At 37.0% G+C, this 14,330-nt stretch overlaps 1 protein-coding gene across 1 annotated transcript in view; it reads left to right on the forward strand.

Moving 5' to 3' along the window:
* The first annotated feature begins 242 nt into the window (after positions 1–242).
* The window catches only part of TSPAN32 (tetraspanin 32), a 1,820,558-nt gene continuing 1,806,470 nt past the window's right edge, over positions 243–14,330 (forward strand). Inside the window, exon 1 of the mRNA XM_044082752.1 lies at positions 243–314. Within this exon, the coding sequence (XP_043938687.1) occupies positions 249–314 (66 nt within the window). The 5' untranslated portion in view covers positions 243–248. The remainder of the gene's footprint in view (positions 315–14,330) is intronic.

A 14,330-nucleotide genomic window follows, 5' to 3' on the forward strand; every position in this document is an offset into this window, starting at 1 on the left:
GAGTCATGAAATAGCACATCAAGTAAATATTAATTTGAGGAAATTTGCTCTAGAAAACAGTTTATCCTTTGTAGTATTAGTTTTATTGTATATAAATACTATCAGCTAGCTACACTTTCATTTCTCACAGTGTAGGGTTGTCCTTGGGTTGGAGGGCGGAACAGTCTGCTTATCTTATGTAATACTTAAGATGTCATGGTAAAAACCACAAGCAAGGCTTTTCTGCTGCTGGAAGACTTAAGGAAGACATGCTGAACCCTTGCTGGATAAGAGCTACAAAATGTCAACTTCTGATAACAAGTCTCTTCAGCATGGTAAAGGCAATTCATAATGCTTACTTATATTTTACAAAAGTAAGGTGAAGAACAACAGAGATATTTTTACTTGGTTACTCTGCGAGATGGATGTAACATCAAAATTTGGTATAAATAAGTATTTTTAAATATGCTACAGAGTTTCTGTAGTGAAATACTGTTCAACAGTGTACATCAACAAACCTAGCATATTTTTTTCTGAATGTCTATTACTTTTGTAAAAGTGTTTGAATTGCTTGGTCCATAACGTATGTTATAGTAGTCAGATCAGCTCAACAGTTTAATATGGGAACAAATTAATTCTGTGCTAAACTTCAGTACAAAATCAATGGGATTTCATTTGCAGTGTGAAATGAAGTTCTACAGAGTTTTTGAACAATGGTCTTGAATATTTTTAAATTGAGAATTACAAAGATGGCTGACTGGTTGTGTGATTCAATGCTAAATGCTAAGCATATTAATGCATGAGAAATCCTAGGTTTGCATAAGGACAAAATATGTTCCAGAGGAAGGTGTACAGAGAAAAGTGAGTAAAATTCACATGGGCACGTATATGAATACCTACTTAAAGTAAAAGTTAATAATTATGTCAAAATAAGTATATTAGAGAAATAGCTTGTTAATGGTAATGTTGATATGCAAGCTGAAGATGAATAAGGATACAGTAAAAACAAGCATCTGAAAAGCATTCTGTATATATATATATATATATATATATATATATATATATATATATATATATATAATATGTTTTTGTGAAATTGCGGAATACCAGAAATACAGATCTCAGAGCTGGTATATTTAATCAGTACTGTGGAGGATGCAGACTCCAACATGAGGGGTTCAGGACCCCTCCCCAGCAAAAGCACTTATCTTGAGGTTTTCAATGGGTTTGCATTTATTTCATCGTTTTTTTTTTGGTGGGTGAGTGTTTAGGGAGTGTTTTCCATGGTACTATCATGTACTCGTATATACGTATATATAATGTTTGTATGTATGGTTTATATATGTATATGCATCTGTATATATACATACATATATATGTATATATATATATATATATATATATATATATATATATATATGCATACATACATACACAAACTCAGATATACACAACACAGGTTTATGAAAACACACATGCATGAAAATATGCCTACCTTTAATATATGTATATACATTCATTCAAACATAAACACATACAAAGCTAAATGGAAGTTATACGTATATAGAAATTTTATATATATATATATATATATATATATATATATATATATATATATATATATATATATATATATATATACACATATATACACACACGCATGCACAGATGTATATTTATATAAATAATATATGTTTGTAGATACACACACACACAATGTCAGCGTCAAACAGAAATGCAGTTACTAATGCAGCATTGATGATGTAGTGGGAAGGACACAAAAACGAGGAACTCACTGCATTTTTTCTTGAATAAATCCTCATACTTATCCTTCAACCTCTAAGACTCCCTCCTCCAACTACTCAGCTTCACTATCTTCCTGCAGCTCTGCAGTTTTGTTACTTCCACTCATTATGAACTTGACCCAAATACAAAACTACATTGGTTTCTTAAGTATTTAGCCTGCCACTTTCCATGTGATTATGCTTCATTTAATGTTGTATTCCCAGCTCATTCTTGTATTATTTGCACACTACCTTCTTGGTTACATTACCTTCTCATTTTGCATTTCTGTTGTATTGTCTACTCTTTGTTGCTGTTCATGACAGCCCGGGGTGGTCTACTCTCTGTTGTTATTCATAACAGCCCGGACTGAGTGTGCAGTTGGTTATGTTTGATCACTGCTCTGCGTTGGTAAACAAATGTACAATAAATAAGTATCAGCATACCAAATGTAGATGGACACTACCAGATAATAAGGGCATTTATAACCTGAGAAGGAGAAGATGTGCTTAATTTTGTTAAACTACCCGATGCTGTGAAAAGTGTAAGAAGCCAAAAATGCCCAACACTGCAGACATGCATACCTGACTGGTATGTCCTCGTTTTCTTCATTTGAATGGTATAGATCTCAGATTCACACCAATCACGTTATGCAGCTGTTAAGCATAACACAGACTATCCTCTTTATACGAGGTTTATGTTATATGCTTCCACTGTGATGTCATCAATCACAAGTAAGAGGAAGTTTCTAAAGCTAAAGTTTGTCAGCAATCAGAATGTCTTACAGCTATTGAGTAAAAAAAAAATTAAAGTCATACAGTCCCAGAATGTTTTTCTAATTTTTCAAGCTGGCCATACACTGGAAAAACAAAACATTTGGCACTTTTTCTCAGGATGGGAGTGCACGCACACATCAGTTTTTTTCTGTCTTTCTGCAGCTCTTTATATACACCTATATGTTTATCTGTTTTACTTGACGAAACTTCATCAGACATGACCCAGGTGTTCTAGTCTGCTTGTGGTTGCCCAGACTTACCCAGTAATCAAGTTGAACCTGGGTGGCTCAGAGTTCTGTAAAACATAGCGCATTAATAGATTCTAACTTTGAGCGTCTGTCTTGTGTGTCAAATTACTGAAAAGCAGATTTAGTATGGAAAACATGGATATCACTTGGAAAAATATATCCAGGATGAGTACACAGTATGTTGCCATGATGGGTCACATTTTTAGGGCTGCTTCAGAAGGTACCAATGGTATGTTTGGTCAGCGTAACTCAAAAGCTAATAAAGAAGAATTATCTTACATCAAACAAGTTACTTTGAAGAATATAACTGAAATTTTATTCCAGTGTACTGATTGTTTACATTTTTTTCAAAGTTGTATCCTATATAATATTTGAGCTATCATTAAAGAGTGTTCACACATGTTTCTACATATTTATTAAGGAATTTCTTAAACAAGGAACAGTGTCCATCAGGGTGGGTACCACTGGGGAGCTAACATGCCCAGGAGTCTTAAGGCATTACCACCTTGGGAATGTCATTAATTGTCTGACAATGCCTACTTGGTTGACATTATTGCACTTGGAGTATAGGCTATCTGACAAATTGCATTCTTTTTAACTATATACTTTTTTATATATATTAATATAAAATAGCCCCTCCATCCATCTAATATTTTAGACTTGCTGTAGTACATTATTTCTGATGGAGGAAGTAATTTATATCTAAAATATAAGTTATATAATTATTCAACGTTTACAGACACATTCATAGGATAGCACATTCAGCAGCAAGGTTTAATATATTAATTCATTTATTTTAGTAGCCGACTAATTGCTCTGTACTGTCGGCAAATACGCTGTGGGTGAATCTACTGCACTTTTCCATTCATATATTTATATAAAGGAACTGCTTGAAATAATTATGCTGTACCCTGACTATTAAAACTTCAATCAGCCAATTTAAATATTAATGCCTATCAAATAACACAGGCAGTAGAAATTGTCTGTCTTTCTGAATGTATTTGTTTTTGTTTGTTGTCCTGATAAAATGATTGACCTATACACAATAAAAGCTCATGTCACAAAATCAGCAGTGGCAACATTGTCTAAACAAAATATTGATACAGCTGTAAGAAGCAGTATGGACAGCAACAAACAGATTCAAAATAAGACTTTACAGTGTACAATATGGAATTTCAGACCAATATATACGTTTATAAACTGGCAACACTTCTCACCAAGAGGTGTTAGAGAACTTGAGCTACATCTAAAAAATGCACAATTGAAATGACGTTTCTTTACTTTCTTTGCCTGTCTTGCAATGATTAAATGCTGTATATCCATTCGTCCATCCACCTGTTTCCTGTGCTCATTCACCAATCCAGTATCTGCCAGTGTATCTGCCTTGTGTCTTTGGAATGTAGTATGAACCAGCTACTCTGTAAAAAAAAAAAAAAAAAAAAAAAAAAAATAGAAAAATGGAGCAAATATGTAAACTCCACAGATAAAGTTGCCCGGCCAGCACTCGTATGGAGGAACCTTGTCCAGTAAAGTAGCGGTGCTAACCACTACAACTCCTTTCCACCAAACTAGAGAGTGGAATAAATGGCATCCCAGCTGACAGACTTCCATCACGCAGGCTCTGCATACCATCTGTGCAAAAAGTACTGTCCTCTATTCCTATAGTAAAAGAAAATGCATTAGGCAAGCATTGAAGGTGATACTGACTTTGAGAACAAAAATGAACATGCATTTAGGAATAAGCATTTATGAATGCTCTCCCGGTAGTTTGTAAACTTTTCAAAGAGCACCAGTTGTGAGTTACCAAGTAATGTGCATATAAAACTGTCCAAAATGTAGAAAAGAACAGGAGGTGGACTGCCTTGGCTGCAGTCACTGCAAACAAGGATTTATTTTATTTTTTTTAACTTGCCCATTTGCACTGAAGCATACTTCTCAACTGTCCATATTTCTGCCTCATATTTTTGGTCTGTTCCTCATAAAATCTGTGATTTGCTGACAAATTATTGTGGTGATCTGAGGACTGAAGTCACTAAATAATGACATACATTTCAGTTTCAGACTTCATATCCTTCAAAAAAATGCATGCTAAGACAGTTCATGTTATTCTAGCAACTTTTTATAAGAGCAACATGTTAAATCTGTCCCTATTTTCGGGCCTTTGTTCATCCTGTTATGTCAGGCTTTGTCCAGATTTCTTGCACTAAGAGGTTGAGAGATAAGCACTGGAGTGTCAGGCAAAGCAGCAGGTGACAAGCCTTTTTGCCTACTGATGCACCAGCCCCTACAAATGTAAGTAATTTCTGATTACAGAACTAACACTACTTCATCCATGGGTAACTTCCCTTGGAAAGCTGCAATGTTCAGCTTTTAGCCCAAATTGTGTAATCTGCTGTATAATATGATATGTGCTCACCTGAGTCAGTGGGATAGTTCATATGCCACCATTCACATGATTCTACATAGCTTCTCACTCTTGTTTATGCTTGTTTTAAATTTTCCATTTTTCACTCATACTACTGCTAAAGCACCAACCTTCATTGCTTCAACTCCTCATTTTGGCTCAAAACATGTTTACTTAAATTAGCAACACCTCCCAATCTGTATAATAACTTGTTAGAAAAGTAGAATCTATAGAAACTGCTATGCAATGTTAGTTGACTAAAATCAGGAAAGTTGTTGAAATTAACCTCTTGAAGGGCAGTTCATGAAAGTTTTTTGTACAAAATAGCCATTAACTAAATGGACTATTCTGAGGCCACTGTAATTTTTCTTTTCTTTCAGATGTGCATGTCATAAAATAGTTTATATTTAGTAATGCATGTCTTGTGTCTTAATTTGTGTGTATTGAGAGTGGTATCAGGCATTCCTCACTGCAGATGCAATTGATATAACCATTCAAGGAAATGCACTTAAATGGTGACTTTTTCTAAAATTATAACATTCTCATTAGAAGTAGCATCACATTCCAAACTCTGGGCAATTCTCCTTCAAAGCAGACGCATTCAGTGAGTTGTCTATAACCCTAATTAACCTCTGTCACAAGACATTCTCATTCACATTTGAATTACCCCTTAGTTACTCACTGTGTATATCACCTTATAGTATTGGTTGAGGTATGTCATACTAAAGCCGCCATGGATAATAATTGTGTCATTAGTGGTTTTCAGGATCTCAGGGAGTCTAGAAGTCTAATTAGTGCATTTTAAGTATCAGTCCCACTCACTGCCCTGCAGAAGCCATCCAGAGATACCTTAGATTTTGGAAGTAAACAGGCGAATAGAACATACTAGAAATACAACACAGTATAAATCAGAATAACTCCATGTTTTATGTTAGACATATCACTGTGTAGGAGAATAGAATTTTTTTAAATGAAACTCCGAGGATAACCTAGCTAAAATAAATAAGAAATGGAGAAGTTTATGTGGTACGCTTAGCGGTAGCTTTAGTGGGTGAAGCTTGATGGCATTACCTGAAAGCACCATCTTGAGTAGCTCTGCTAGCCAGGTCACTTAAAGAATTCCCTTAAAGAATCTTTTGCTAGGTTTTCCGAACATCCTAATTATAGGGATAATCTGTCCTAGTGATAGAAGAACTGGCAAATATTGTTTTATTGTTAAGTAAAATAGGTGAGTAATTTAGTTCATCGTCCCTTCTTAATCATCAATGTTGTTAGGCCTATCTGGAAATATAACACTGATTACCCCTCTATTGTAGAACTCTTCTTCAATTAAAGTGGAGAACATTCTACATAAAGTTGCATTTCAGATCATATCAGTGCAGTTATAGCATGTACATTGAATTGTAATGCAGCAAGCCATGCACTCCCTGGAGTGCAATGCAGTAACCAGTAATACAGCACTTAGATACAAGTCCTGTGCTGAAGGCTTTAAGGACTTGAAAAAAACAGTAAAGGTAATGCATTTTAAGATAAATAAGGTTGCTAGAATGTATAGAATAATTTGAACTCACCGTATATCTTCAGAAAAACTTGCCAGCTGCATTAGACATGAGCACATGAGTAGCCCCTTGCAGATCAAGTGAGCTCACTGGATCTTGGGAACTGTTAGAACAGAAGAATCCAAGACACGCAAAATAATTTTTAGTCTGTAGAGGTTCACATACAACAAAATGTTACTTTGAGCTGCCAAACAAAGGTGCTGCTTTATGCTCAGTGGGTAATAGGTTATACCGTATCCAAAATATTAAGACTTCTGCATTGCTGCTCTAAAAAAGAGAAGGGCATTCTGAAAAGAGAGGAATTTGTGCTGTAGTAGTACACATGGGAATAGGTACAAGGACTTTGCTACCTTAGACTGTTTCATTATTTCTAAAAACAGTCTTGCTTAAAAAAAATCGTGGAAAACATAAATGCTGTGCCATCAGCTGAGACTCAGAACAGCAGCAAAAAATAGAGGAAAGTGCTTGAAGTCACACTCACCTGGGAAGTAGGAAGTATGCAGATTGTTCATCATTCAGCCTTGTTTATGTCATCTCCACTCACCCCCAGGGAGAGAGGAGATTTGATGCTCTCTGGAACCCCAAGAGCAACATGGTAAATATTTGCAGTAGCAACTTTTCCTAGCAGAAATGTCTGTATCTAAGAGGTTTGGCCTCTTGTCTAAAGAAGAAATGGAAGTTATGTATTTGCCTTAATGTTGGATCATTTGCATCCTAGTCCATCTAATATGACTGTTACATACAGAGCTACTTGTCAGATCCAGTCTAGCATTTTTCTAGTACTCCAAGCCTCAAGCTTGTGATTTTTTTCATGCCATAACTCCTTTGTTCCTTCTGTAAGCTTAGAATAAGCCTGCAGGCTAGGAGGGTATATGTTACAGATTAGTACACTTGAGGAGGAATAGCTTGAAAAAATGTTACAAACCAGTCTGCTTGGTCCTTTGAAATAAGGTGGCAGTTTGGAAGCAGAGAGGAGGAAGTGGGAAACGGGGATGTGATGTCAGAGATACTAGGAAGAAAAGCATGCGTTATGGCGAGCACCTAACTTCCATATCCTGTTTCATCCATCTGTCTGATTCAGCTGTTAGCACACAACCCCAAGCTACCTATTTCCTCAGGTGGAATCATGACTGGATACCTTTCAGAAGTGTAGCTGCAAATAAAGCTGTAGCTCTAGATCTTACAACAGATTTATAATGTTTGCTAAAGGTATGCAGCTTAAACCAGGGTGCCGCGGCACAGATTTTATCCTGTAAAGAATTTCTGAGGAAGGTGGCAGTGACTGCAACAGATATTGTGGAAGAAGTATTGGCTTACTGGGTGAATTCTTATTCCTAGAGGAGCAAACAAAGGAGATGCAGTCAGACAGCCATCGCGCATATCGCTAACTTAGACATTTCCTTGCCCATGTTGTTTGGGGCAAATATATGCATAATTGAATACTCTTCCTGAATGGTTTGGTGCTGTAAAATCTGAGTTGCCTATGAACAAACTGAATGTATCAAATATTCTCCTTTGTTGCAATTTTATTTTATTTATTTTATTTTTATTTTACATTTGTTTACCGGGAAAGTCCGACTGGACACAGGTCCGTTTTCAGCAGAGGCCCGGGGAGAAAAGCTCCACAAATATTACATTAGTTAAGGTTACCATGTATACAAAACATTAGTATGATACAAAAACAGTATTCATGCAGACAGCTACACAGTTACATTACATCAGTAATATTCACAAGGTACAAGGTATTCAAACTCAGAGTAGAGTATGTTAGTTGAATGCAGATAAAAACAATAGTTTGATATGAGTTACATAATCGGGCAATGTTTAGAGAAGAATAGTGGGGGATACGTTAGGTGGTTTACATTGCACTCTGACAATACTGTTTGAATAAGGCATGTGCTGGTTCTTAGAGTGATCCTAGTTTTATGAAATGTTAAGTATGGTGGGGTGGAAGGCGAAGTTCTGAAATCTGCCTGGCTGAAGTGACTGTGATCAAGAACAAAATTTTCTGTGATAAATGTTTTCAGATATGTAGAAGCTGCTTTTGCAAAGGGGGTTAGAGTTTCCAATGCAAAATTAAGGTTCCATGGATCGGTAGAATCTTTTATTGGGGGATGAAGAACAAATTAACTTCCGAGAAAGGCCTTTCAAAGTTTGTGTTTATCCAGGTAATTGTTTCTGAAATCCAGAAAGAAAATTTAAAATTGATGCCTGTTGTACCATGATGGCACTGTAGAGTAATCAGATTATACCTCATAAAATCGTGAAATAAATTGTAAAACGTCTGGAATGGATGCAAAAAAAGAGTTTATGCCTTGTTTTGTGGCATGCTTCCATTTAGTCTTGTAGTTTTTATTGGTAAATAGCTTTTGAGAAGCAAATGAGATGTGCAACACTATTTGGAGCAGGTAAGGATCGTTGGGCATCATGGGAATTTGGGTTCTGAAAGTCTAGGTGAGGCTGACTTGACAGGTGAAAGGGGAGATCTGGTTTGAATCTAGAAGCATGGAGTCTTCTTCCAATAAGGCCTGAGTAGGGGAATCCAGATTTGCCTGTGCTTGAATGAGACGGTGAGAATTATCATACATTTGCATGTTGAGGGTTTTTGCAAGAAACTTGGACATGAGAGGACGGGGAGGCATTTTGAAGTCTGGGGGCCATCTAACAGACTTGAGTATCTCATAGTAACTGATCCTTGTTGGGGGGGGGGTCAGGACAAAGAAGTTGCTGTATTTGGCATTGGAAGGGGAGAAGAATAAATTGCATCATAGCTGTACCTCATGAATGAATATCTGCTGATGTACTGATGGATTTAGGAATTGCTTATTAGGCATCAGGATAGGCCTGTTGAACATGTCTGCTAGATAGCTGACTTCCCTGGAATATGCATTGCAGTTAGAGTGATGTGAATCTTTTATCCATTGACAAACTCTCATGACTTCTCAGCAAAGTGGATAAGACTTTGTACCATCTTGCTTGTTGTTGGTGTACAGTGTGACAGACACATTGTCTGACTGAATAGATATCACTGTATGTATAGGATGTCCTGAAATTACTGCAATGCTAGGAGAACCATTCATATCATCAGTATTTTGATGTGTAGACTGACTTCTGTCTGTATCCAAACTCCTTGGACCATCTTCCCTGAAAATGCCCCAACCCAGAGAGGAGACATCCATGGTCACAGTCATAACAGGGGATGGCATCATAAATGATCAGCCCTTGTGAATAGTTGTTGATGTTAACCACCACATTAAATGACTTTTGCAGATCTGTGTTATGTGAACTGGTGCTGATGAATGATCATATAACTGGAAACAGTGTGAGGAGATCATCCGTTGAAGAAGTCTCATATGAAGTCAAGTGTGGGTGACCATGCTCATTAAAGCCACCAAAAGACCTAACAAACAGAGAACCAATAATGATGCTGTGCAGAGTTTTCATAGGAGTGCCTGTGTTCTAGTCTGAATGGTTTGAACTCTGTCCAGGTTGAAGCTTACTGTGTACATTCTTGTATCTAGATGGCAACAGATAACTGTGATATTTTGCGTAGGCTGAAGACATGCATTTTTGTGATTTATAAATATACCCAAGGATAAGCAGGGCTGTAAAAATAATCTCTGGCTGCTTGCAGAGCCTCTTTGGTTGGTGAATTTATGAGCCAAACATCTAGATCTGGAAATACATGTCTCCCTTAGAGTTGTCGATGAGCTACAACTACTGCTATATACTTGGTGAACACCTAGTGTGGGTGGGGGGTGGAATGTGGCTCTGGTAAAACAGAATAGCAGGGCTCTGAACTGGTAGTGACTGGCTACTATGCAGTATGAAACAAACCAAGCAATGCTGATACTTAACAAGTGTTTAATAAAACAAAGCTTTCAGGTCAAACAAACCCTTCATCAGTGTATAAAATACTAACACATACTAACCATTTTTATATACTATCAAAAATCACACAGCCATTAATTATTCAATTAAACAATCAATCCTAGTTAAAAAAATAGTTGCAAAAGAACAGAACTATATTTCATATACATTTGTTTATACCTTAGTACAGGTTTTAAAGAAACAGTCTTGGTTTAAACATGGTAATACTTCAGCACAAAAGTGTATTATCCATTGATAGTCCTTCATCTCAAGCTTATTAAGATCTCCCCCTTGTATATCCTTACATAACTCTATCACCCTAAAAGAGAATTTATGTGCATTTCCATATGTACTGATATGCTTAGCCAAGGAATTGGTGTCAATATTTCTTATTTCTGAATGATGCTCAGTTATTCTTTCCTTAAGTTTTCTGGTAGATTTTCCAACATAAAATGCCTGACATCTATAACAGGTAGCCAGGTATATTATATTCTTTGTAACACATGTTGCTAAGCCAGAAAATATATAATTCTTGTTATTGGGTGTTGAAAAGTATTATTTTTATTAATGAGACTTCACAACAGCTACAATTGTAGCAAGGAAAGGTACCTGATTTAGCTGCTGTTACCCCCCCCCCTTCTTGACACACGTCTTTATAACATAACTTCTGCTTTAAACTCTTGACAGTTTTTATATGAAAAACTGGGTTTCATGCCAACTATGGGACGTAATTCCGGTAGAGATGTTAATATACACCAGTTATTATTATTAATTCTTCTTACCTTAGAAGTAGCTCTGTTGAAAGCTGTAACAAAACGTAGCTTACCTACATCTAAGTTTGTCTCCTTAGTTATAAAGGGTACTTCCATTGTGTTCATAGAGAAATAACCCTAGAGCTCAAGACATATTCAGTTTCCATATCTAGGGACTTCCTATTATAGCCCCTCTCCATAAATTCATCAATTCACTGATGAAATTTGTTTGACCTGAAAGCTTTCTTTTATTAAACACTTGTTCATCATCAGCGTTGCTTGGTTGGTTTCATACTGCATCCAGTCTTGGTTTTATGAACTAACCTTTGTTTTGCAACTGTTTGGCTATTTGAGTGACTGGCTGCTAGCCAGAAAAAAAAAAATCTTCTGGACTCCTTTGCAGTCTTAATGTGGAGGTAGGCATCCTGAAGGTCAGTCATGTACCTTTAGTCAGAGCAAATTTTTCTTCCACTTAGACCATCCTGAAAGTTTATTTTTTACATAAAAATTTAGATATTAGAAATGCAGAATTTGCCTGATGTCCTTGCCTTGTTCTTTTTTAGCACTGAATGGAATCTGGAGTAGTTCCTTGACCCTATCTGGTCTGGTGGGACATCCTGGATGTCTGTTTTTTGCATGATGATGGAAACCCATCTTTGAACTGGTGGAGTGGGACATCTGGAAGTGGTTGTAGTTGATGGGGAGGAGAGTGACACATGGGTATTAGCCTCTGGATATTATCTCTCACCCATTTGCCCTGTATAATAGCCATCCCCACACCCAAGAGGTGAGATAAGTGACCCCCAACTGCAAGAAGAGGGGATCAGGTAGATAAGCATTAAGGGAATAACTTGCCATAATCCTCTGCTAACATCTTTGCCTGTTTTAAGCGACTAAACTAACAAAAATAAATGAATCTGTTGTGAGAAATGAAACTCTGTACATTTACCTTGTGGCTGCTGAGAGTACACACACCTTCAGTGACAACTGCTTACAGGCTGCAGAAGTTCAATTAATATCCATACCACTGCTCACCAATATTTGACATCCCTCCTCTGGGCTAGTGATCAAGGAGCCTCAATCTCCACCACTGACACCGATTGGGAACGTTCACTTACTATTTTCAGATGCAGCTCTCTGCACTAAACACAGTTTCCCTTAAGACCACACAGGAAGCACACTCCAATACTGGAACTGGATTTTTCTGTCCAGGCCCCAAATAAGACTTCACATTTGTGTCTGCAGAAATCAGTGCTGTGTGTCCCTGTTCCAAGTAGCTGACACACACATACTCTCTGATTTCAGGAGCATGAAGCCATAGTGTCACCAAATAAATGCTTTTACTCTCAAGAGTTAAAATGTTTTCTAAAAGACTAGCCACAGTGAAAGGTATAAATATATTTAATAATAAATAATAAAATGGAAAACAGGAAAATACTAAATAGCTATTTAGAATAAACACCAGAATTTCAGTTCGCAGGAAATATAAAACAACACAGCAGTAATATTCAGACAGATACAGAAAAAAATATTTAACTAACCTCACTGTATTTTTCCAACTAACTGAAGAATTACTGTTTCCTAGTTAAGTTACTTACAAAAGCAAGGCAAGATGAAGTTGATGAGTGTCTTTGCCATCAGTTCCAATAACAGAGTGCTGAGCATCTTCTGTTAACATATATTTCCTCAGTTCCAACAGTACAGTCGGATATAAATATATATTTCTTTTCTGTCCAGCAAGACCCAATGTTGATACATTTTTAACATAAGCAGCTTTACAAATACATTTTAACCCAAACATCTGTTCAAATCAGCTTGATGTACAATGACATAAAATTCTTTATAAAACGCCAGCTAGCTACACTGGCATATGTACACACACTGCCCTACTCTCTCTGTGGTATAGCTGGCACTATCTCACATCATCACAGAATAGAACATCTAGAAGTGGTTGTAGTTGCTGGCTTGGAGAATGGGAGAAGGGTATTAGATAGCCTCTAGATATCTCTCAACCATTTATCCTGTATAATAGCCATCCCCACAGCCAAGAGGTGAGATAAGTGACTCCCAACTGCCAAAAGAGGGGGACAGGTGGGTACGCATTATGGAATAACCTAGTCTGTTTCCCCTTGTATCTCAGATTTTGTAGACTGCTATGACCTTTTATTTGGTGTTCATTGAAGGGACTACTTCTGCCACAGCCACCCCTGCCTGAGGAGGAATGATAGGTCTGACACTCAGGTTTCCTGAGCCAGAGAGATTTGGAACTCTTCTTTTCTGCTAAGGGATTGCTGAAGATTTTCAAATCAAACACCGATAGCAGGCAGCAGCTTTCCTTCTTGTTCACAAATTATTAGGCTCTTCTTCACCACACATGTATGTAATATGGGACCATTAAAAGGGGGGCATTGAGGAGGATGCATTAATGTTATCCACAAGGTTACAGAGATAAAGCCTGGTATGTCCCTCAAGACTGATGCCTGTGCCCCCTACTCCATCTTAAGCAGGCACATGGAGAGCTTGGTAATAATCAACACCATAGTCACAGTAGAGTCTATACTTGCTTTCTTGACTCCAGTGTGGGTGACCTGCACAAAGTATCTATTGCTTGTTCTGCCAAATCCCTTTGGAAGTGCTCAATATGTGCCAAATAATTTAACTCCCTCTTATGAAAGGTGCCCAAGACATAAGCTCACTTCCTCATTCTAGCCATCGCTCTAGACTCCTTGGACAGCAATAGGGTCTTCAGTCGCCTCTCTCTTTCTGGCTGCTGGAATGGTCATAGAGTCCATTAGAAGACCATTTGGCCAGTGCTGCCTATTTTTAGGAGTGTGCAATACTTTAACAGGCATATGACAGATTTATACCTTAGAGACTGATATTTTTCATAAGCATTTATGATTGGTATTTCTACTTTCCGATGTATTTTTTATTTTTTTACTTATTTGTATTACACAGTG

This window comes from Protopterus annectens, chromosome 9.part0, assembly GCF_019279795.1.
Source record: "Protopterus annectens isolate FY-2018-M chromosome 9.part0, PAN1.0, whole genome shotgun sequence".
Lineage (NCBI taxonomy): Eukaryota > Metazoa > Chordata > Ceratodontiformes > Protopteridae > Protopterus > Protopterus annectens.